The 26,546-nt window shown below is 40.3% G+C and overlaps 1 protein-coding gene across 2 annotated transcripts in view; it reads left to right on the top strand.

The window, feature by feature from the left end:
* TRPC5 (transient receptor potential cation channel subfamily C member 5) overlaps positions 1-26,546 on the top strand; it is a 420,196-nt gene that overhangs the window by 382,671 nt on the left and 10,979 nt on the right. For both annotated transcript variants that reach the window (XM_056541484.1, XM_056541485.1), the window contains 4 exons: positions 1,394-1,589; positions 20,146-20,352; positions 20,825-20,866; positions 23,780-23,869. In XM_056541484.1, the coding sequence (XP_056397459.1) occupies positions 1,394-1,589; positions 20,146-20,352; positions 20,825-20,866; positions 23,780-23,869 (535 nt within the window). The remainder of the gene's footprint in view (positions 1-1,393; positions 1,590-20,145; positions 20,353-20,824; positions 20,867-23,779; positions 23,870-26,546) is intronic.

Genomic DNA, 26,546 nt, shown 5'->3' with positions numbered 1-26,546 from the left:
TTTTCATCCACAGACTAGTATGAGGGCTTGTTTTTTGCGCGACCAGTTGTCCTTTGTAATGACATCACTCATTATATCATAAAATGTATGGCGCAACCAAAAAACACTATTTTTGTGGGGAAATTAAAACGAAAAACGCAATTCTGCTAATTTTGGAAGGTTTTGTTTTCACGCCATACAATTTATGGTAAAAATGACGTGTGTTCTTTATTCTGAGGGTCAATACGATTAAAATGATACCCATTATTATATACTTTTATATTATTGTTGCGCTTAAAAAAAATCACAAACTTTTTAATCAAATTAGTACGTTTATAATCCCTTTATTTTGATGACCTATAACTTTTTTATTTTTCCGTATAAGCGGCGGTATGGGGGCTCATTTTTTGCGCCATGATCTGTACTTTTTTTTGATACCACATTTGCATATAAAAAACTTTTAATACATTTTTTATAATTTTTTTTTTAATAAAATGTATTAAAAAAGTAGGAATTTTGGACTTTTTAAATTTTTTTTCGTTCACGCCGTTCACCGTACGGGATCATTAACATTTTATTTTAATAGTTCGGACATTTACGCACGCGGCGATACCAAATATGTCTATAAAAAATGTTTTTTACGCTTTTTGGGGGTAAAATAGGAAAAAACGGACGTTTTACTTTTTTTGGGGGGGAGGGGATTTTTCACTTTTTTTTTACTTTTACTTTGACATTTTTTTACATTTTTTTTACACTTGAATAGTCCCCATAGGGGACTATTCATAGCAATACCATGATTGCTAATACTGATCTGTTCTATGTATAGGACATAGAACAGATCAGTATTATCGGTCATCTCCTGCTCTGGTCTGCTCGATCACAGACCAGAGCAGGAGACGCCGGGAGCCGCACGGAGGAAGGAGAGGGGACCTCCGTGCGGCGTTATGAATGATCGGATCCCCGCAGCAGCGCTGCGGGCGATCCGATCGTTCATTTAAATCGCGAACTGCCGCAGATGCCGGGATCTGTATTGATCCCGGCACCTGAGGGGTTAATGGTGGACGCCCGCGAGATCGCGGGCGTCGGCCATTGCCGGCGGGTCCCTGGCTGCGATCAGCAGCCGGGATCAGCCGCGCATGACACGGGCATCGCTCCGATGCCCGCGGTTATGCTTAGGACGTAAATGTACGTCCTGGTGCGTTAAGTACCACCTCACCAGGACGTACATTTACGTCCTGCGTCCTTAAGGGGTTAAAAAGGAACAAACTTTTGGGCAAAACATTTTTTCAACATTATTTTGATAGCACAACAAAAATAGTATTAATTTGCTAAGGATTTTATGTAAATAAAATGGATGTTCATCTCAAATATCTTACACTAATAATGAATAGTATCTTGTTTTTCTATATTACAGCCTTTTTGAGACCCTACAATCCTTGTTCTGGTCAGTGTTTGGTCTCCTGAACCTGTATGTCACCAATGTTAAAGCACGTCATGAGTTCACAGAATTTGTTGGTGCCACTATGTTTGGAACGTACAACGTGATCTCCTTGGTTGTGTTACTCAATATGCTGATAGCCATGATGAACAACTCTTACCAGCTGATTGCCGTGAGTAACATCTTCATTTCCTTTTCTTCCTGCTTCCTTTTCTTCCTGAAGGACACTCCAGGTCTTATACACAACGCCCCCTCCCATAGACTTGCATTGAGGGGACATCACGAGGGGCCTGGCCAACCCCCACTGCTCGCACATGGCATTTTCAACTAAATGTTTCAAACGCAGCCGGAACATTGGCCAGTGGAGTACCCCTTTAACTGCATAGATTACTCGATGGCTCCTGATATTACACATATGAGATTGTAATTAAATCAGGAGCATAACTGAAATATTTCCCTACATTTTAAAATTTGTAGACCACAATATTGGACAAGTTCCTAGACATAGTAATCTACAACATTTCGCTTGCCCCTCAGTGGGCTATTATTAAGTCAGTGCCTCGAGCAGCTTCACTTAATGGTCTAATTCTCATCTTCATTTATCTAAAGTGAGCACTGACTTTTCCAGACAGCATTGCCAGTAATGAATTTGCCTCACAAGGTATTCTGTCCCTTTCAAAACTGACATTTCAAAACTTTACGTTAATAGAATTTTTGTTGATATGGAGTTGCACACATTAGGTGCTTCTGGTTGGCCCCTTATGACTAGCTAGCTAGAAATGCCTCATCCAAAAATATTGCTTTAGGTCAGTTTTCATCTGGAATAGAATATTAATATATCACTAACACACAATGCAATAATCCTTCCATACTACAAATGTACTGTGAACATATCCTTGGATGGCTAAAGACATTTTTGACTGTAATTGTCACATTTTCTGTAAATCTGATTGCACTTTTTTTATTTTTTATTTTTTTACGATATCAGGAGCTGGATATCTGGTCAGGGTAGTCACAGTGAGAAATAATTTCCTTTCCCCTACTTCTGTTGAAGTGCCTAGTAGCTTGTTGTCCATGCAGATACCGTAGACATTACATTTCCATTCAAGTGACCCAAATAGGTGGCTTTACAGTGAAAATAAGGGAGAAAACCATTAATACGAAATTGCATGTTTCATTTCAAATAAAATAACTCATATGAGAATATATGGTTCTGCCGAATTACAACTTACCATCCATGTATTTAAAGGGGAACTCCGGTGAAAACAAGTGGAAAACAAATGTTTTCCAATCAATTGGAGCCAGAAAGTTAAGCAGATTTGTAAATTACTTCTGTTTCAAAATCTGAAGCCTTCCAGTACTTATTAGTTGCTGTATGCTACAGAGAATATTGTGTAGTTCTTTCCAGACTGACCACAGTGCTCTCTGCTAACACCTCTGGTTGTGTAAGGAACTGTCCAGATTAGAAACATATTCCCATAGAAAACTTCTCCTGCTTTGAATATTTCCTGACAAGGACAGAGGTGTCAGCAGAGAGCACTGAGGTCAGACTGGAAAGAACTACACACATTTCTCTGTAGTATATCTGGAAAATACAGCAGCTGATAAGTACTGAAAGGATTAACCCCTTAAGGACCAAGGACGTACCGGTACGTCCTTGGTCCTGCTCTTCTGATATAACGCGGGGTTACACAGTAACCCCGCGTCATATCACGGCGGGCCCGGCGTCATAGTGAAGCCGGGACCCGCCTCTAATAGCGCGCAGCGCCGATCGCGGCGCCGCGCGCTATTAACCCTTTAGCCGCGCGCTCAGAGCTGAGCCGCGCGGCTAAAAGTGAAAGTGAAAGTTCCCGACTAGCTCAGTCGAGCTGTTCGGGATAGCCGCGGCTAATCGCGGCATCCCGAACAGCTGACAGGACAGCGGGAGGGCCCCTTCCTGCCTCCTCGCTGTCTGATCGCCGAATGACTGCTCAGTGCCTGAGATCCAGGCATGAGCAGTCATGCGGCAGAATCGTTGATCACTGGTTTCTTATGAGAAACCAGTGATCAATGATGAAGATCAGTGTGTGCAGTGTTATAGGTCCCTATGGGACCTATAACACTGCAAAAAAAAAGTGAAAAAAAAAAGTGAATAAAGATCATTTAACTCCTCCCCTATTAAAAGTTTGAATCACCCCCCTTTTCCAATAAAAAAATAAACACAGTGTAAATAAAAATAAAAATAAACATATGTGGTATCACCGCGTGCGGAAATGTCCGAATTATAAAAATATATCATTAATTAAACCGCTCGGTCAATGGCGTGCGCGCAAAAAAATTCCAAAGTCCAAAATAGTGCATTTTTGGTCACTTTTTATATCATTTAAAAATGAATAAAAAGTGATCAATAAGTCCTATCAATGCAAAAATGGTACCGTTAAAAACTTCAGATCACGGCGCAAATAATTAGCCCTCATAACGCCCCATAAACGGAAAAATAAAAAAGTTATAGGGGTCAGAAGATGACAATTTGAAACGTATTAATTTTCCTGCATGTAGTTATGATTTTTTCCAGAAGTCCGACAAAATCAAACCTATATAAGTAGGGTATCATTTTAATTGTATGGACCTACAGAATACATATCAGGTGTCATTTTTACCGAAAAATGTACTACGTAGAGAAGGAAGCCCCCAAAAGTTACAAAACAGCGTTTTTTTTTTTCAATTTTGTCGCACAATGATTTTTTTTCCCGCTTCACCATAGATTTTTGGGCAAAATGAATGACGTCATTACAAAGTAGAATTGGTGGCGCAAAAAATAAGCCATCATATGGATTTTTAGGTGTAAATTTGAAAGAGTTATGATTTTTTAAAGGCAAGGAGCAAAAAACGAAAATGCAAAAACGGAAAAACCCCTGGTCCTTAAGGGGTTAAGATTTTTAAATAGAAGTAATTTACAAATCTGTTTACCTTTCTGGCACCAGTTGATTTAAAAAAAAAAAATTCCCTGCTGGAGTTCCCCTTTAATCTGAATTCCAGATTTGAAGTTGGGTGGGATTTTTATTGCATATGAAAATGAAAATGTACTCCTGCCTCAGTGAGGGCTTACATCTCTCTGTCTTTTCAAAGACATACGACCTATTTTACAAATTTACTGTTACAGTTTTTATTTCTGTGTACATTCTGGGCTACTATGCTAAACTCAACTCATGGACAGGCATGGTGTTGTGGTGTTGTCATATTATTCCAATCCTGTATAGCATATCCTTTTAAATGAATCACTGGCTGACATGTTGGGAAGCATAGGAATATTTATCTTTGTATCATAGATACTGACACAATTACTGTCAAGAATTATGCAGTAGTTTTTTTTAGTAAATGGGGGGGGGGGGGGATTTCTTAAAGTCTTTGCCTACAGAAAGAAGACATAGTAAATCGTATTTACTAATTTAAGTGATATGTATTTTACAAGCAGAGGATATGAAATGCATGCTAGCTTGTAAAAAATATATATTTTTTTTAAATACAAAACACATCAAACCTATATTTACCACCAAAATAATGGAAAACTCTAAAAGTAAAAGCATTTAATATTATAATATAAAGCAGTACATGCCTTTATTTTTTATTATTTTTGGTGTGTTTCTTTAAAGAATACGTTTCATGATCTCGCAACATGTTTTAATCCTCCCAGTTCACCCCTCCTGCCTTTATTTATATTTTTTACCATGGCCTTACATACATAGTGTAACAGAGCTGGAGGAACACAGCTCCATACATTGTGTAGTGGCCATGCTGGGTTACTGCAACTCAGCTCCTATTTACTTCAGTCTGATCTGATGATTTATCCTGAGATTAGGCGAGCAATAAATTGGGCCTGAAATATGCCTAAATGGAGTGGTGGGGTTCTCAATTTTGCAGCTGGGCAGATTGTGGGACTGGAGTCCCTTGTTCTTACGATAAGTCGGGGTCTCAACATTTGGGCTTTTAGCTAACATTTTTCACCTATTCTGTCTCTCTATTCAATAAAAAGAGAACTTGCAATCCCAGAAACATAGCTGCAGCTTCTGCGTGTAAAGAGAGCAGTTTTGTATACTGTATTCCAGGGAACTGCTGTGTAAACAAATCATAATACACAAGCTAGACCCCTTGTTGGTTCACCAGAGATGAACTCATACTGTAAATTGGTATCATGATGCAAATAGGATCTGATATTAATTATAGCTTTAAGAAGCGACTTATAATAAGCGAAAATGAAGAAGAGCTCCGCACCATCTGTCTTATATGTACAGGGTGTTCATAGCCTAGCAGGTATCTTGTTACTTACAAAATCCCACAGGCTGTCCACAGCGTGTAAAGGGAGAAGGTGTCATTCAGTCATCAACTTAGTATTGACATTTTACACTGAGCGGAAGTCAGGGTAATCATATTGCCTGAAAACATAGCCGAATCATCTTCTTTAGTACACGTATTCCCTTATCCAGACGCAGATCGCGGCCCGTATAGACACAACATCAAACAAATCTTTATTTATGCATGGCTTCATTTCATTGCCTGACCTCGTTCGCATGAACAACCAAATAATACCTTTATTTCTATTCTCCAGTAGCCATCTATTATAACATATGGACATATCTTTATTGGCACGCTGCCCATGCTCATTATTTGTTCAAAATCAGAATGATGGCTAAAAATACTAAATGTTAGCAGAACAAATTGTCTCTTTAGAGAAAAAAAAAAAAAAGAAGACAAAATATTAACGAAAAAAATTAATGAACATTTTTCATTTCTAGCATGGTTCTAACATGTCCAGTTGAAATGGGCTCATAATAATGGGGATAATGGGGGAGATTCATCAAAACCTGTCCAGAGGAAAAGTTGGTGAGTTGCCCATAGCAACCAATCAGATTGCTTCTTTCATTTTTTAAAGAGGCCTGTGAAAAATGAAAGAAGCGATCTGATTGGTTGCTATGGGCAACTCAGCAACTTTTCCTCTGGGCAGATTTTGGTAAATCTCCCCCAATATTCATTCCATATGAATCTCCTCACGGATGTACTTGTTTCCTTTATGAGAGGTTGGAATGGTGATAAAATGTTATCATCATGTTAATGCTCCCATCCCCCTGAGCCTAATATTTATACCCCCTAAAAATAAAGTTCACACCCAGATAGTAAACATAGTCAATCAAATAGTAATATCCCTATATCTCAGAAACAGGGGTGTAGCAACCAAATAAAAAGGCAACCAGAGGCTTCAAAATGATTTAAAACTCATTTTTTGTACTGACCATAGGTTCATTGTGAATGCAACATCATAGTAAAATAAAGGCTGCTGGAGCAGGTGTAGGACATGTATTGCCTGAGAGGTGCAGCCAGCCGGTCAGCACATGCACTTCGGCAATACAGATGTTTTACCAGGGAATACCCATTCTGATTGGTCAGTTCCTCAGCCATTGACACAATTAGCTGATCTGGACTGTCCGTAGCAGTGACCCCCCCCGACCTACGATGGCCCCGACATACGATCATTTCAGCATACGATCACTCTCAGAGGCCATCGCATGTTGAAGACAGCATCAATATACGATGCTTTTGTATGTCGGGGCCTTCGCATAAACGGCTATCCGGCAGCGCAGACTGCTTCAGCTGCCACCGGATAGCCATTTACGGTGCCCCGTGTGGTCCGCTGGCGATCACTTACCTGTCCTCGGGGGCTCCGGCGCTCCCTCTTCGGGATCCCCTGCATCGTCGTCGCTCTCCATCGTCGTCATCATGTCGCTGCGCACGCCGTCCCATCATCCAATAGGAACGGCGTGCGTAGCGACCTGATGGCGGCGACTGAGAGCGAGGTTGCCGGGGAAGCAGAGGCCTTGCCGGAGCGTCGGGGACACCCCGGGGACGCGGCGACCGCGATGTAAGGCGACATCCAAGGCAGCGGTGACGAGCGGTGACGGTCCGGAGCGGCGGGGACACGTGAGTATAACCTCCAATACCAGTGGTCTTCAACCTGCGGACCTTCAGATGTTGCAAAACTACAACTCCCAGCATGCCCGGACAGCCGTTGGCTGTCCGAGCATGCTGGGTGTTGTAGTTTTGCAACATCTGGAGGTCCGCAGGTTGTAGACCACTGTCCTATACTTTACATTGCACGAATCCCTCAACATACGATGGTTTCAACAAACGATGGTTCATTTGGAACGGATTACCATCGTATGTTGAGGGACCACTTGTATGTTAAATCTGGTTTTAAGTTACAATGGTCCAGAAAAGACCATTGTATGTTGAGAATATTGTAACCTGAGACCATTGTAAGTTGAGGGGTCACTGTAATAAGATAAAATCTTTTTAATGCTCTCCAGAAATTAATTTCCATAATGCTATGCAGCAGGATACTGTATTCAGATTTCAGGTATGAGCTCATCCTGTGGGTAGGAGACCTCCTTTTCACCTTGTCAACCAGTTGACATTCCTGATTTCTGATCCTATTTTTGGCTTAGCGCTGCGGTTATTATTTGTCTACCTCGCCATCAGCGCCTATGCTGGAGAGACTTAGTACTGGTGTTTCTTTGAATGCTATCCAAGAAGAAAGCTTTATTTCAGCTCTATTCATTTTGCCTTCAATACCCATCAGCCTTCTGAGATAAATATGGAGTTCACCCCAGGACTGGTTTTGACTTTGACATGAGCAGCTCACGTCATGTCCCGAAGGGTTCAACCTACACGTGAAGCAAACCTTTCTATCTCCATCCCAAGTATGAAATACAGAAACTTCAAAATAAAATGGGGAAGAAAATGTTAGAGAAAAATAGCCGAGGCCAAAAACTAGCCCTATCACAATCTCTTACTTTATACAGTAAGAACACTGGGCAAAAGGCCATTATATAGTAAACAGATCAATAAACAAATAGCTGTCACAATGAATAAACACTTAGGCCTCGTGCACACAACCATGTATAATTAAAGGGGTTCCCCCATCTCATTAATGAATTCCCTATCCAAAGGATGGGGGATAACAAGCAGATGACATATTGTAACACTGGTGGTCCACTCCCACCAATGTGCTGCTCATCCCGACAGGGACGGCCACTGGTTTACTATTGTCCCATGCCTCAGATCTGTGCTCTATCCGACTGCAATGCGTGCATGCTACTTGCCTATTTCTTCAAGGGCCAGCACACCCAAAATGTCCCCCAGCTAATCACAGTCAGACAATGGCTATAGGATGGCCTCACTTACCCCATGTTTTTAAACAATAAGCTTCCTACTTCTCTATTGTTCCTGTGAAGGTATTTTCTTATGTATGTGATTGTGTTACCGTGTCTCCCCAGCCTTTCTTCTTCACCTTATCTCTGCTTGCTGCCTTGCATTCCTTTGTATCTCCTGTGTCTGACCTCAGCCCATTTCTAACCTACAAAGTACTCAGATTGGTTCCGTGTTTTGTGGCCTTGAGGTCAGCCCCTACTTATACTGGGACCATTGTAACGACCTGGTAGCCACCTGCAGTGTAGTCCAGAGCCTTGTAAAATGGGTTAAAACCAGTGAACCACTTAGTCAACGCCCTCAGGAATGGCCCAAATGGAAACCAGTCCCTGTGCAGCACTTGCATTCTATGTGGGGACTGCCTCTCTAGTTTCGGAAACCTCCAAGTTTACGGGACTGGGGATGTGACGTCACACCACGCCCCCTCCATTCATGTCTATGGGAGGTGGCGTGACTGTCGTCACGCCCCCTCCCATAGACATGAATGAAGGGGGCGTGGCGTGACGTCACATCCCCAGTACCGGAAACCTGGAGGTTTCCGAAACTGGAGATTCAGCACCCGGATAGAATGCGGGTGCTGCAGGGAGATCGCGGGGGGTCTCAGCAGCAGGCTCCCCGCGATCAGAAACCTTATCCCCTATCCTTTGAATAGGGGATAAAATATTTTTGCCCGGAATACCCCTTTAAGTAACACAGAGGGTTCACATCCACTGGTCAATACACATTAATTATTCATATTTGCGAGCTCCAGCTTAATTTTGCCCTGGATGACAAGATGCACCCCAATTCAGATGAGAAGTGGAAAAGGAGAATGAGCCTTTTATCTCAAAACTATGTGCTGGAAAGGTCTTGGGCTAGGTTTTCATTTGTTTATTTATTTATTTTTTGGGTCAGATGTTAGCTGCAATACCCACTTGGTGCGTTTTTCTGCATTGTTGGGCTCGGCGGCAGTTTATCAAAGCTGCAGAATGTTGAGACTATGGAGTTTTTTCACTGAAATCTTGGCAAAACCCACATTACTTCATCAAAAACTTAATGTGGGTTTTACATTTCCGTTTTATGGCATTTTTTATCTTATTTTTTAAAAAAGAGTAAAAAAAAATAAATAAAAAAAAAAGGTGGACACAAGAATAAGAAAAACTGCCAAAGGAGAAAAAAAACTACGGTATTTCCACACCAAAGGTAAAAATGCCAATATCATTGCTCTTTTGGTCTGTATTTTTAGCCAAAACCAAGAGTGTGTCGAAAACACAGAAAATGTTAAAATCAGTTCCACTTCTGGCTTTGGCTAAAAATACAGTCTTATAGCCAAAAAATACAGTAAAAGTATAAAAATGTTGTATCAAACATTTAGGGTAAGTGAACATGTGTATGTTTGCTGCAGATCTGCTGCAGATATTGCCGCCCATAGACTTTAATGGGCAGCAAAATCTGCTGAAGCAAATCTGCAGCAGAAAATATGCATGTGTGAACATACCCTAAAAGTATATATATCTTTTTGTATTAAACTTTTAATGTATGTTCACATGTGCGTATTTTTGCTGCAGATTTGCTGCTGAAGATATTGCTGCCCATTGACTTTAAAGGGGTACTACAGCCCTAATATATCTTATCCCCAATCTAAAGGATAGGGGATAAGATGTCTGATCCCGGGGTTCCCCCCGCAATCTGTCATTCAGCATCCACCTTTGTGAGCTCCGAGTGTGCAGCGTGACAACCAGGGGGCTGGAGTATCGTGAGATCACGACTCCGCCCTCGTGTGATGTCACATCCCGCCCCCTCAAAGTCTATGGGAGGGGGCGTGACCTTTAATGGGCAGATCTGCAGCAGAAAATATGCACAAGTGAATGCACACTTACTTTTTATTAAGTGTATTGAGCAGTTGCAATAAACTGTTCTGATTTTGCTATTTGAGAGATGACTGCAAATGCCCCTAACATGTACATAATATGGATATTTATCCAGTACAACAGATCACATTCAGAGAATAGAGAGAGAACAGCTTGCTTACAGTTCAATAAAATAAAGAAATGTATCTAAACAATATTCATGGCCAGATGCATTTGTTTGATTTATTGAACTCCAGGCTTGGCAAATGCTCTTTGTTCTGTATTTGATACAATGCCTAGAAGCACAGTATGATCCCAGCACCTTCATGTGAACTTATTTGGGAATACTGTAATATACATAGACAGATTAACATCGAAATGGTTGTCACTGTTCCTTAGAAGTGACATATGTCTGATAGGTTAGTAAAAGAAAGCGGGGACAGATTTAACTCCAGGTACAGTAGATGTCAAAATAGAAACAATGCGCTTTACATAGAGAACCCTCAACATCAGTTATGTGTGTGTATTTATGTATGTGTGTATGTATGTATGTATGTGTGTGTGTGTATGTGTGTATGTATGTATGTATGTGTGTGTGTGTATGTATGTATGTATGTGTGGGTGTGTATGTATGTATGTGTGTGTGTGTATGTATGTATGTATGTGTGTGTATGTATGTATGTATGTGTGTGTATGTATGTATGTGTGTGTGTGTATGTATGTATGTATGTGTGTGTATGTATGTATGTGTATGTATGTATGTATGTGTGTGTGTGTATGTATGTATGTATGTGTGTGTATGTATGTATGTATGTGTGTGTATGTATGTATGTGTGTGTGTGTATGTATGTATGTATGTGTGTGTGTGTATGTATGTGTGTGTGTATGTATGTATGTATGTGTGTGTGTGTATGTATGTATGTATGTGTATGTGTGTATGTATGTATGTATGTATGTGTGTGTGTGTATGTATGTATGTATGTGTGTGTGTGTGTGTGTATGTTCCAGCATCACGTCCAAACGGCTAAAGATATTAACATGAAACTTGGCACTAATGTTACTTATATGTCCACAACAAGCATAGGATAGATGATTTAACCTTTACCCCCCCCCCCCCCCCATTTCCAGGGTCGGGGTTTTTGTTTAAAGTCCCATACAAGTCTATGGGAAATATATGTTACTGCATAACTTCCAAATGGCTGGAGATGTTTCGATAATACTTGGTCACATGTTACTTATATGTCCACTTAAAATATAGGATAGTTAATTTAACCCTTAATTACCCCCATTTGTGAGGGTCATGGTTTTTGTTTAAAGTCCCATGCAAATCAATGGGAAATGTATGTTCCCACATAACTTCCGTACTGCTGGAGATATTTCAATAATACCTGGTACACATATTACTTATATGTCAAATAAAAATATATGATAGTTAAATTAACCCTTACCTACACCCTTACATAAAAGATGACTTTTTGTTTCAAGTCCCATGCAAGTATATGGGACTTCCAGTACCTTACTCCACAAGCTCCGCTCTGCATCTCCTGGTGAATGTGTCAGTCCGGCTTGCAAGCCACACCCCATCTCACAAAGACACGACCACATTTTAAGCCCCACCCCTTTTATTATCTACCCTTTTTGTGCATTGGTCTGGCTTGCAAATCCCGCCCAGTCCCACAAAGCCACACCCCCTTCTATTTTCAGCTTACAATATCTTCATTACAAATCAGTCCCACCTGAGGACTGGACATGAGGACGGGATATGAGGTCAGGATATGAGGTCGGGATATGAGGATGGGACATGAGGATGGGATATGAGGATGGGATATAAGGACGGTATATGAGGTCAGCATATGAGGTTGAGATAGGAGGTCGGGATAGGAGGTCAGGATATGAGGACGGGATATGAAGATGGGACCTGAGGGACCAGTCCTGACACCCGGGGCGATATGTCTATTACTACAGGTACTACTACTCCAATCATGGAACAGTCAGTTCCATGCTGGGAGTAGTAATACTACCTAAAAAATGTAAAAATAGAGAAAAAAAGTGAAACCCACACAGTTTATTAAAAAATAATAAAAAATGTTGTTAGAAAATATATACATTTCGTTTAATAAAATTTTTTCCATCACTGCTGCATCCTTTTTTTTTTTTTTTTTGGTACCCAACAAATTTTGGGTACCAAAAGAAAAAACGCCAAAAGGTGCCAAAAATGCAATTTCCACACAAATGAAAAAATGCCAGAAAAAAATGCCAGACGCAGGACATTGCACTGGCGCTTTTTCAGGCGTTTTTTTTAATCCAAAAAAACGCAGCACAAAAAACCAAGTGGAATCCTAGCCTCACTCAGTGCAACTCTAGACAAGCCAAAGGGAGAGAGTACTCCTTGGGTAGTAAACAAAATGTGCTAGGATAAGCAGTGCCAAAATCTTAAAGTGTCAGCCTGCAAAGTGGAGGTTTCCTATAAAGAACTGTTGATCTGCGATCTCCCTGCTGCACCCGGCGTTCGTTTAGAGTTTCGGGTGCAGCGCCGGAGGCTTGTGACAGCACGGTCGCCCCCTCCCATAGACTTGCATTGAGGGGGTGTGGTCATGACGTCACCAGCGGTGTGTGACCGTGACATCACGACGCCCCGCATCGCCAATCATCCGACACGAAGTGAAGTTCGCTCCGTGCATCGGATGTCTGTGGTGCCGCAGCTGAGATCGCAGGTGTCCACAGCAGCGGGACCCCTGCGATCAGACGTCTTGGGGCGGAGTACCCCTTTAAACTAAGAAGACTGTTAGTCTTGAACTGCTCCGTGGTTCATGCCATGTTGCACAGCCCTCAAAAAAAAAAAAAAGTTGGGCTATGCAATTTTCCCCAGGCATTAAAAAGATGATTCAATAGTAATAGTCAGTTTCATGATGGTTTAAAGGGGTACTCCAGTGGAATTTTAATTTTTTTTTAAATTAACTGGTGCCAGAAAGTTAAACCGATTTGTAAATTACTTCTATAAAAAAAATCTCAATCCTTCCAGTACTTATTAGCTGCTGAATACTACAGCGGAAATTCTTTTCTTTTTGGAACGCAGTGCTCTCGGCTGACATCACGAGCACAGTGCTCTCTGCTGACATCTCTGTCCATTTTAGGAACTGTCCAGAGCAGCGTATGTTTGCTATGGGGATTTTCTCCTACTCTGGACAGTTCTTAAAATGGACAGAGATGTCAACAGAGAGCACTGTGCTTGTGATGTCAGCAGACAGCTCTGTGTTTCAAAAAGAAAAGAATTTCCTATGTAGTATTCAGCAGCTAATAAGTACTGGAAGGATTAAGATTTTTTAATAGAAGTAATTTACAAATCTGTTTAACTTTCTGGCACCAGTTGATTAAAAAAAAAAAAAAGTTTTCCACCAGAGTACCCCTTTAAGTTGCTCCCACTGCCAAGTAAGAATATACCAGGGATACAACATGAGCTGCCCTGGTGGTAAAGATACCTGCACTTGTTTGCACATCATGTGAACAATACGTATGATATATTGTCGTCTTTCACTAGAGTCATCTAATTTTTCAGGCACTTCATGCTGCGTATACCGTACTTTATTTACAGTCTTAAAGTTTTGCAATGACGCTGTGATGCCTACATAGCACAGAAGTTATATTATTGCTGTTTTGTTTCATTTTTTTGATTACTGTATCTTCTTATTGCTACCTTCTAAATATACATGTCAGATTAGCCTGATTATACTGCCACCATGTGGTTAATTTAGGTGCGCTACAGAACATTAACACTATATATTTGTCCTATCTGTGTGAATAACCTCTGACCCATATCTGCTATTGAGTATTTCATTTTTATTATAAGGTCATATAAGGTCATATATTTTGACGTCTGGTGCTCTTCCAGCAAGTTGCTGTGAATTTACTATCTCTGCAGCTTTATAATAGGCCAAAATCCATTTTAGGATAGGTTCACACGTATATTTTGCAGCAGACTTTCTGTTGCTTATTTTCAATGGGTAGAAAAATCAGCAGCAGAAAATCTGAATCAAAATATGCAGCAACATATGCATGTGTGAACTGACCCTTTAACAGTATTTTTTTTTTCTTCAAAGAAGAAAAAACGTAAAAATAAATCTTTTGAGTTTTTCCCTTCTATGAAGAAGGTAACAATGTATGTTTTTATTTAATTATTTATTATTTCTTCCGATTTTAAAAGTAATTGAAAGAAATGGCTGCCATTAAAGTGGCTATTAGCTCCTGTAAGGTAATTCTGTCTAGTAATATTACATTATTTTGCCTATTCCAATTTAAATGATATAGTTCTGGAAATTTACAATCCAGAAATCCCTTTTAAAGGGGTACTCCGCTGGTCAGCGTTTGGAACAAACTGTTCCGAACGCTGGAGCTGGGACCTCATGACGTCATAGCCCCGCCCCTCATAACATCACACCCTGCCCCCTCAATGCAAGTCTATGGGAGGGGGCGTGACAGCCGTCACGCCCCCTCCCATAGACTTGCATTGAGGGGGTGGGGTGAGACATCAAGAGGGGGCATGGCTATGACATCACGGGCTCCTGACTCCAGTGTTCAGAACAAACGCTGAGCAGTGGAGTACCCCTTTAAAGCTTTGATACAAGATCATTTACTTAGTTTTGTCACTTTTGGAAAACAGAGGACAGTGTTAGATGTAAGGGGTGAAAACATTTTTAACAACATATCTAAAAGGGACAACTCAATGACTTATATTTTCTACTGTGTTTGGCTCTGGGCTATAATGCATAAATTAAAAAATCAAAAGATTACAAAAATGCAGATTTTATTTAATTCAATGATAGGATTTTGGGAGAATTTGCACAAAATTCTGCTAATTTAGGAAAGTAGAAAGCTATAAAACTAGATCATGTGAAGGCAGCAATTTTAAGAAGGACATGTAATAGATTGTAAACCAGATGATTGCTAATACATACCATTCTACATCCTCTGGATACAAAGTTTGGGGGTTGTATAATTTTTTGCCGCTTACATAGTTTGTAAGGCTTAAAAAAGACATGTGTCCCTTCAGTTTAGCCTATTAACCTATAAGGTTGATCCAAAGGAAGGTAAAAACCCCATGAGGTAGAGGCCAATTTTCTGGCAATCAGAATAAATACCTAAATTAACCCTTGTCCAGAATCTAGTAACCTGTAATGTTATTACTCTCCAGAAATGCATTCAGTCCTCTTTTGATCTCTTTTATTGAGTTCACCATGACCACTTCCTCTGGCAGAGAGCTCCACAGTCTCACTGCTGTTACAGTAAAGAACCCCCATCTGTGTTGGTGTAGAAACCTTCTTCCTTTTCAGCCCTTGGTATAAATAGATCATGGGAGAGCCCTCTGTACCCTGATACATTTATACATAGTTATTAGGTCGCCCCTAAGCCTTCTTTTTCTAAACTAAATAACCCCAATTCTAATAATCTTTTCTGGGTACTGTAGTCATCCCATTCCCCTTATTATTCTGGATGCACGTCTTTGAATCATCTCTAGCTAGACAATATCTCTCTTGTACACTGGTGCCCAGCACTGTACATAGTATATTCCATGTGTGGTCTGACTAGTTTTTTGAACATTGGTGAAATCGTGAGCATCTACACCACTTTTGATGCACCCCATGATTGTATTTGCCTTGGCAGCAGCTGCCTGACACTGGTAAATTTACTGTTAACTAAAACTCCTAAGTCCTTTTCAATGCTAGTTGTCCTCAGTGTTTTCCCATTTAATATATATTCCCAGCCCATATCTCCAACCTATCCAAATTCATTTGTAACAGTGCACTGTCCTCTATTGTGTTAACCACTTTACACAGTTTAGTACCATATGCAAAGATCAATACTTTACTATAAAATCCCTCTACAAGGTCATTAACAAATATGTTAAAAATAATAGGGTACAGAACTGACCCCTGGGGCATGGCACTAGTAAAAGTAACTCATTCGGACTACCATTAATCCCTCAAGGGCTGGCCCATTTTCGTGTTGTACTTTCATATTTTCCTCTTCAGCCTTTAATAGCCATAACTCTTTTACGTTTTCATCTACACACCCATATAAGGGCTTATTTTTTGAGGGACCAATTGTGCTTTGTAATGTCTTTGTTAATTTTTTTCATAACATATGCTACGAAACAGGGAAAAAATGTGAAGTAAAATTGGAAAAAAAAGTAATTTAACAAATTTGTTTGGGTTTTTTTTCTTTTATTTTTAAGCCTTTTTCCGTGTGGTCAAACTAACATGTAATCTTGACACTGTAGTTCGACGTGATTAAAACTATACCCAATTTGTATTGTTTGCATTATGTTTTACTTAATAAAAATAAAACTTTTAAGAATTTATTTTTTTAATTGCCATTTTCTGGCCACAGCGTAGTCTGACGAAGCGGGCTTGTCCTGAGAAACAGCTTTCACACCTGTGAGTTCCTATTGCATCTCAGCCGCCTGCTCGGTATGGCCGTGTTCACCCACCTCCCTTTCTATATGCAATAATGAAAATCTGCATGGATTTCCTGCTAAGTGCGGTGCTTTCTTTTTTATTTTTTTGTTTACCAGGCTCTATAAGGGCTCATCGTTTGTTCCGTGATCTGTAGTTTTATTGGTACCATTTTGGTATTTATCAGACTTTTTGATCGCTTTTTACTTAATTTTTTCTGGGGTATGATGTCATTTAAAAAAACGCAATTCTGGGATTTGGTATTTTTTTTACGTTTACACCATTCATCGTACGGGATAAATGATGTTTTATTTTAATTGGTCAGACAATTATGCACACAGCGATAAAAAATCTGTATATTTTTATTATGTTTACATGTATTTTATATGGAATTTGGGAAAAGGGGGGGGTGACTTAAACTTTTTAATATGGAAGGGGTTAATTGATGTTCTTTAAGGTTTTTTCCAACTTTTTTTTTTATTTTTACACCCTTAGGGGACTTTTAGGAGGAATCATTAGATTCCATAGAACTACATTGATCTGTGTGCTCTGCACTCAATTGATAAAGCCTGATCCGGCCAGGCTCTATCAATTATAGAGCCGCAGCAGCCACAGGAGGAGAGGTAAGCCCTCTGGCTACCTCAGTAGTGGATTGCTCTCCTGCGATCGCACTGCAGAGGGGCAATCCACCCCACTGGACCACCAGGGACTGTTTAAAGGTCCCTTTCAAACCGCATGTTGGCTACTAACGGTGGCCCTCAGCTACAGGAATAAGCTGAGGGCTGCCTGATATGATGCAGGCTCGGGTCAGGAGCTCCCCCATACACTGTTAATGGCACAAGGAAGTGTATACATGTCCTTGGTCATTAATAGGTTAATAACCACCCTCTATTTTCTATCACTGAGCCAGTTACTTCCCCACTTGCACACATTCTCCCCCAGCCGAAACCTTCTCATTTTATGCACCAATCTTTTCTGTGGCACCGTATCAAATGTTTTGGAAAAATCTAGATGTACGACATCCAGCGATTGTCCCTGGTCCAGTCTGGAGCTCACCTCCTCATAAAAGCTGATCAGGTTAGTTTGACAGGACCGATCCCTCATAAAGCCATGCTGATATGGGGTCATACATTTATTTTTAGTATACTTCAAAATAACATCCCTTAGAAAATCCTTTAAAAATTGACATACAACGGAGGTTGAACTACCAGGCTTATAATTCCCAGGGTTAATTTCAGCCCTTTTTGAATAATGGCACCTGTCTTGGGGAACAGACCCTGTCACTATAGAATCCTTGAATATTTGATATAGGGGTCTATTACATTACTTGACTACCTTAAAACGTTGAGTTGAATGCCATCTGGACTTAATGTTTCAGCTATTTAGATTTTTTTGTAGGGGGCACTGTACTTCTTCCTGGGTAACGCAGGTGACATGTATTGAGGATTTTACTTTATCCTGCTGTATTTTACCTGCCGTTTCATGTTCCTCTGTTAATACAGTGGAGAAAAGTGCTTTATATATTCACTTTTTCCTCATTGCTCTTGGTTTGCTGCTTTTTCAGTTTTTTTTCCATATACATTTTTTTCCCTACAGCTTTTTATTGCTCCCTCACTACCTTCCTGTTTTAGTAGCCTAATTGTCCTTTTTTCTCATTTATCGCTTTTATACATTTTTATTCCTCCACATTGGTTTTCTCCTTTTCCTGACCCTATTATTCCCATAAGATCTATAGCTCTCAATGTTAGAATTTAAAGTGCTTTAAAAATCTCCCCCTTAGTGTCTATATTCTTGTTTTTGAAGACATTATCCCAATCTATAATGTTAAGGGCTTCTCTAAGCTGATCAAACTTTGCCTTCCTGAAGTTTACTGTTTTGTGGCTTCTCAACAGAACATCCTATTGAAAGACAAATAATAATGTAGTATATTGTGGTCACTATTTCCTAGATGCTCCACCACCTGCATATTGTGCCGCGGTGCCAGCTCACAAACAGCCGGGTGGTGACCACGGGGCTTTAGAATCATGACATCATGACTCCACCCCTGTGTGATGTCACCCCCCCGCCCCCGCTATGCAAGTCTATGGGAGGGGGCGTGACGGCCGTCACGCCCCCTCCCATAGACTTGCATAGCGGGGGCAGGGGTGACGTCACACATAGTGTAGTGATCATTATATTCTAGAGTGCTGTCTTCAGTTTGCTTGGACTGCAGACCCGGTCAATTGAGACGTGCACCTTTACATCTAACTAACTAAAATTCCTTTTCCTGTGCTGCTTAATTTTTACTTATCAGTCCCAATTGGAGATGAATTTGGAGGCAATCATTTGCTGGAAGAATTTATCTCATGAGTGGATTTACAAATAATTAATTTTAATGTATTAATCATAACTACATGAACGAAAAGTATTATGTTTAAAATTGTCATCTTCTGACCCCTATAACGTTTATATTTTTCCGCATACGGGACGGTGTGAGGGCTCATTTTATGTGCCGTAATCTAAAGTTTTTAGCGGTACCATTCTTTTTGATAGCTTTTTATTCATTTTTTTCATGATATAAAAAGTCACCAAAAATACGCTGTTTTGGATTTTGGAATTTTTTCGCTCATACGCCATTGACCGTGTGGTTCGACTAACTATATATTTTTATAGTTTGGACATTTACCTACGTGGCGATACCACAATTGTTATTTTTATTCACACAGGTTTTTTTTTACTTTTAACTTTTTTTTACTTTTAACTTTTATTAGGGGAGGGGTTAAATGATCTTTATTAACTTTTATTTCACTTGTTTTTTGTTTTGCAATGTTATAGTCCCCATAGGGGACTATAACATGCATTACATTGATCTCTCATACTGTCCAATGCTATGCCATAGCATAGCATTGATCAGTGTTTCTGCCGCTTGACTGCTCCCGCCTGGATCTCAGGCATGAAGCAGTCATTCGGCGATCGGACAGAAAGGAGGCAGGTAGGGATCTTCCCTATTATTGATATTTCCTGTATATGCAAACAATGTTCACAATGCAGAAATGTATGTGTCCTTTATATAATAAGGGGGAACCATCAGAATTGTTTTCGATGATAGGTTCAAGGACTCCAAGTCCAGACACTAAAATTCACAGACATGAAAATTTACCCAAATGCTTATTGCAGGCTTTACAGTGGTTTCAGAGTCAGCCTGGATTAAATGACATCATTTCTTTGGCAGGATCATGCTGACATTGAATGGAAGTTCGCAAGGACAAAACTGTGGATGAGTTACTTTGATGAGGGCGGGACTCTGCCACCTCCATTTAATATTATCGCCAGCCCAAAATCTATCTGGTATCTGATCAAGTGGATCCATTATCAGCTGTGCCCAGGAAAACGTGAAGAAGAGTTCGAGAAACAACATGAAAACCTAAAGAGTTTCACTGTAAGACACATTACCAATTATTTTCTATTTCTTCTATTGCAAAATATTCATTTAAAGGGGTACTCCACTACCCCAGCATTGTTCTGAACGCTTGGAGTGGGCGGAGGGGTGTTGATGTCACGGCCACACCGCTCGTGACCTCACACCGCACCCCTCATTTCAAGTCTATGGGAGGGGGCGTGGAAGGTCACACCCCCTCCTATAGACTTGCATTGAGCGGGTGTGGTGTGACATTAGGATGGGCATGGCCGTGATGTCATGACCCCAGACGCCCATATGTTCGTTTAGAACGCTGGGTGCTGCACATAGATTGCGGGGGTCACAGAGGCATTAACCCCCGTGATCAGACATCTAATCCCCTTTAAATATTGTCAGTGGTCTTTTTGGTTTTCGCCTCATGGACTTTGGAAAACATTTTTGCAAATTGATCAAGCTGACGCTTAGGAAATTCATGTATACATCTATATTGCAGGAGCGGCATGCTGACAACCTGATTCAAAATCAGCATTACCAGGTAAGCTCTGCTGCATTACATTGTTACAGTCTTGTGTTTTTGACTCAAAACAATTATGACAAGCAGGATAGACTTCCCCTTATAGCGGGTTCTGTCACAAAGCTCCTGCATCCTATGCTTAACACACAATAAAATATGGATGACTTGTCTGCAAACGCCGGTGAGTCTTTCTTGGCCCTCTGCCTCTTTAAAGCTGGTTGATGCCGTCTGAAACTTTGCATTCAATAAACTGATTAGGTTTCATTACGTAACTGACACAAGAGACAGAGACAAAAATAGCATCGTAATGTGGACAAGATCCTTTTATTACAACATTTGCAACGCTTTGTAAATGCATTTAATACTTTCTGCTGCGTACACAATCTTCTTAGAATAAAGCACACAGAGTCCTTGCTGCTCCATTATATATATAGCAGTAGGTACTTCATGTACTGTGTTATGTGCCTTCGTACAGTGCCCAGTACCTAGCAATGCTTCTAGTCTAAATGACTGTAATATGATGACCAATGGAAGGCGGCATCATTATTTTTTTGGTCACATTTAGCGAGATCCCAACAGTATGACTCCATAGACTGCTTTGGGTATGGTATTATGGCTTCATACAACTTAAAGGGGTACTCCACTGGCCAGCGTTCGAAAGTAAATGTTCCGATCGCTGTTTTTACGCTGCAGGGGTCGATCACGCCCCTCGTGACATCATGACCATGCCCCCTCAATGCAAGTCTATGGGAGGGGGCGTGACGGTAGTGTACCCCTTTAAAGTATGGTTCCGATCGCTGTTTTGGCACTGCGGGGATCGTTCTTGCCCCTCGTGATATCATGACCACGCCCCCTAAATGCAAGTTTATGGGAGGGGGCGTGATGCCACGCCCCCTCCCATAGACTTGCATTGAGGGGGCGTGGTCGTGATGTCACGAGGGGCGTGCACGACCCCCGCAGCGCGAAAACAGCATTCAGAACATTTACTTCAGAACGCTGGCCAGTAGTGTACCCCTTTAAAGTATGGTCATTTGCATGAAGGGATTGCAAACCTTTTAACAATTAGTGTTTACCTAGCAAACCTATATACAGCTTTGGTATTGTCATATGCATTGGAATTCAGAATTTTAATTTCACAAAAATGTTATATATAGCCAACAGTGCAAGATGGGGGAGAGTGAGAGTATAAACCGTGTGGTATGTTAAAGGGGTATTCCAGGAAAAAAAAATGTTTTTATATCATCTGGCTCCAGAAAGTTAAACAGATTTGTAAATTACTTCTATTAAAAAATCTTAATACTTCTAATAATTATGAGCTGCTGAAGCTGAGTTGTTCTTTTCTGTCTGGCAACAGTGCTCTCTGCTGACATCTCTGCTTGTCTCGGGAACTGCACAGAGCAGAAGAGGTTTGCTATGGGAATTTGCTTCTACTCTAGACAGTTCCCGAGACAGGTGTCATCAGAGAGCACTTAGACAGAAAAAAACAACTCAACTTCAGCAGCTCATAAGTACTGAAAGGATTGAGATGTTTTAATAGAAGTAATTTACAAATCTGTTTAACTTTCTGGAGCCAGTTGATATATAAAAAAAACGTTTTTTTCCTGGATAACCCCTTAAGGTTAAAGCAGTCAAGATTAGGAGCACTAAATGTGTAATGTCACTGGTATGTGTAAAAAGCTGTTATCCAAAATGTGGATAGTGTTCCCAGATAGAGGACATAGTACCATTCATGTGTGATCCGATCAAGAAATTGGATCCAACCTCATCACAGCAGTTCTAAGTCCTCTGTTCGGGCAGCACACTTTATGTGGGAGGCCGGTGGCATCTCAACCAAGCATTGCTGTTAAAAAAAAAGTCACTCTGAAGCATGCAAGGGTCAAAATCACTCCGACGTGTTTCAGAAACAAACGGTTTCCTTCATCACAGTCTGATTTAGGCTTAAATTCTAATTTGAGATGCTCAGGACTGCTGCTATAGATAAACAGTAAGGCTGCATTCACACCACGTTTTTGCAATACAGTTCCCGTATCAGGTTTTTGAGGAAAAACGGATTCCTCAAAACCTGACTAAACTGTATCAAAACTTGTGTACAAATTTTAACCCATATACAGTTAAAAACCGAATGCGGTTTGAAAAATGACATCCGGTTGCATCCGTTTTTTAAGAAAAAAACATATATGTTTTTAACTTTTCACTCCATTTTTAATAAAGTTTTACTTGTTTGATTGAAATTCCAAGAAAAAAAACTGTGCAAAGTTAAAAACCGTATGGTGAAAACCGGATGTAACCGTACACACATACCGTTCTGTACGGTTCTCATTGACTCCCATGTTAAAAAAAAAACGTATACGGTTTAATACAGTTTTTCAACCGGACCTAAAACCGTGGTAGACTACAGTTTTGGGTACAGGAAAAAAACCTGACAAAACCGTACAGGGTGCAAAACGGACACAACCTGATGCCTCTTTTGGCATACGGTTTTCAATGGAGAGTCAATGCATACGTTTTCCAATACGGTTCTATACGGTTTTCACATAGAAAACGTATACGGGAACTGTATTGCAAAAACGTGGTGTGAATGCAGCCTAACTATTGGGAGTTTTGACATTTTTACTAGGCCATGGTACATTTTTGATGTTCCTGGACTCTTGTGCTGATGGTGACACAAACATTGATGATAACCTAACTTTGACGCTTATGTTGGACTATACTAGAGTGTTTTAAAATACATCTTCTACATTATATTTTCTAATTAATAATTGATTTTTAATTAACTCTTCCCATTTCTTACTCTAATTTTATTACCATCCCAAAAATAAACACTAAATCAGAATGCAATATATAGAACTAAAAATGAGCATGTAAAATTTTTGCATATTCATATATATTTTCTTCCACCTCTATAACATTCCAAAATATTTTCTCTCTTTATAGGAGGTGATCAGAAATCTGGTCAAACGATATGTTGCAGCAATGATAAGGAATTCAAAAACAAATGAAGGGTTAACAGAAGAAAACTTCAAGGTAATAAAACATTTTTGTATCCTGGATATATTGACAATAAAGAAAAATGCATGGGCTCGGTTTATTTATCCCATTTGCATATGAAAAGATACATGTAACATTTCCGCTCTGCATCGTGTAATTAGCTTGTAGCTTTTTTTTTTGCCTGAAAACCTTGAAACCACAAGTTGTAGAGTTGAGATATGACATCTATTTATTAATGTGCAAATGCCATAAATAAGGGGGCAAGAATGTATATACCATAGAGACATACTTCATGGCTGCTATGGGGCCCTTGGATAAAGGGTCCCCAGCAGGGGTCAAGTCCTGGGGAAAAAGTGTGGGAACTCACCCAAGATTTCCACTTAAAGGGGTGCTAGACATCTTATTCCCTATCCAAAGGATAGAGGATAAGATGTCTGATCCCGGGGGTCCCGCCGCTGGGGACCTCCACGTTCTCCCTGCTGCTCCTGGCATTCGTTTAGAGCGTTGGGTGCAGTTTCGGAGGCTCGTGATGTCACGGTCTCGGCCCCTCAATGGAAGTCTATGGAAGGGGGCATTACTGTGACGTTACGAGCCTCTGCCCTGCATCACCAGTCATCTGGCACGGAGCGAAGTTCGCTCAGTGCACCGGATGTCTGGGGTGCCGCAGCCGAAATCTGCTGGGGACCCCCGCGATCAGACATCTTATCCCCTATCCTTTGGATAGGGAATAAGATGTCTAGGGGCTGAGTACCCCTTTCAGGGCTGGTCCTGCAGGACTCCTGCTAATGGGAACTGCGTTCCTGCTGTGGAAAAAGTGCAGGAACTCTGTTCCCATGAGTTCCTGCAGGACTTGAGCCCTAGTATTGGGAGACTTTGCAGGACTCAACAAATTGTCAACAAATAAAGGAATGGGTGTATTGGTTCAAGATTAAAGGGTAAATAGCCAACGGGCCTCTCTGTCCTGGGGGCAAGATCAGATGCTCTAATAGGAGGACCAGTTTAGTCTTTGCTGTGGTGCCCTCTTTTATTTCTGTATACTGCAAGTCAGGGGATCCCAATTCTGTAGGTGAGAGTCCACATCTATGATATACATTAGGGTAGGGTCACACGTGCCGTATTTAGTTGCGTATTTGCAGCTGCATATTTTCCTACCCATCGAAATCAATTGGTAGCATAATCAGCTGCAGCAAATACGCAGCAAATTATGGATCCTGTGACCCGACCCTAATACTGCTGGTTCTTATTTCAATATATAAAAAGTGTGTTATGTTATATAGAAATACATTCACTTACTACCTCTCCAGGTAAAGTCCGGCTCTGAAGTTGCTCACCATGTCTTTGTTTACAGAAGGATGTTACTGCTACTCACACTGGCCTTTGGGATGCACAGATATATTATGCCAATTCTGGAGCAAAATAAACTTGTATGGAGAAAAGAAAATGATCCAGCACTCAATAAGAATTATCCATTCATTGTAGAAATGATGTGAAAGCAGCTTACCAGTACATATAGACAGCATGTCCAAAAGCCAAAGTGTTTTACCATGGCAGCCATACCTCATTTAAGAACACATCTCTGCATTAGAACACACTGTTAGGCTGGGTTCACATCACCATTTTACCATACGAATTTAGCTCACGATTTTTCACCTGCAAACCATTAAAAAAAAAAAAACGGTATATCAAGTTGTATCCGCATCCAAATTTGTCCAATTTAAAAATGGGGGGGGGGGTTCACCCAGATTCAAAATCGTACCACAATTGTGCACAGATTCTACATAATAAAGCCCTATGTAAATTGTAGAAGATCATGTAATTCATCCGAATAATGACAAATTTAATTTGACACATGCTCAGTAACCTCAGAATACTCTAGTCTAGACATACAATTTTGCAAACACATGATCCCATTTTTATTTTATTTTATTTTTTGTTTAAGGATGAAAAAGCATATTATTTTCTACGGTACAATTTTTGGAAACGATTTTTATTCGCATCAAAAAAAAAATTTATGAATCCATTTTTGTCCGATTTTACTGTCTGATAGTCGGACGGTACAATCGTGATGTGAACCCAGCCTTACATTTTCTTTCTTTTTAATTGTTTTTCAGTTTGTTTTTATTTACATAGTGTAGAATGTATTTGCCTCTCATATCGATGTGATGGCTAGCTGCTGCAGACTGAGTTTTAGACAGCTTTCTGCTTATATCACTAATGGCTACTTATGTAACTACTTATGATGGCCGCACTTTATGTGGTAATCCTTAGCAAGTGAATTCCTAAGTAGATTATTACAGTACAGCACAATTCTGTATTCTATTTAGTCAGTATGTGACCTATTATCAGAAATGTGAGGTACATACATGGTTGTGGATGTCTGCATGCCAGGCACATGAAAGATTCCTAATAGTCACACTTGGATACACACGCCTCACGGGAAGCAATTGTTTTTCCTCACAGCTGGTCTTCTCCCCATCTATGATGAAAGTTCATGCATCTATGAAATCTGCTGCTTACCCTATTTTCACATACGTATCTTCTTTGTTCTATCTCCTTTTTGTATCTTCCAAAAGTAGAATACCGTATATACTCGAGTATAAGCCGAGTTTTTCAGCTGAAAACACCCCCCTCGGCTTATACTCGAGTGAACTCTCCACCTGTAAATCCCTTCTCAGAGGTCTTCGACCTGCGGACCTCCAGATGTTGCAAAACT

The sequence above is a fragment of the Hyla sarda genome, chromosome 9 (assembly GCF_029499605.1).
Source record: "Hyla sarda isolate aHylSar1 chromosome 9, aHylSar1.hap1, whole genome shotgun sequence".
NCBI classification, from domain to species: domain Eukaryota; kingdom Metazoa; phylum Chordata; class Amphibia; order Anura; family Hylidae; genus Hyla; species Hyla sarda.
The sequence above is the reverse complement of the archived record's forward strand: the minus strand, read 5'-3'. Positions and strand labels throughout refer to the sequence as shown.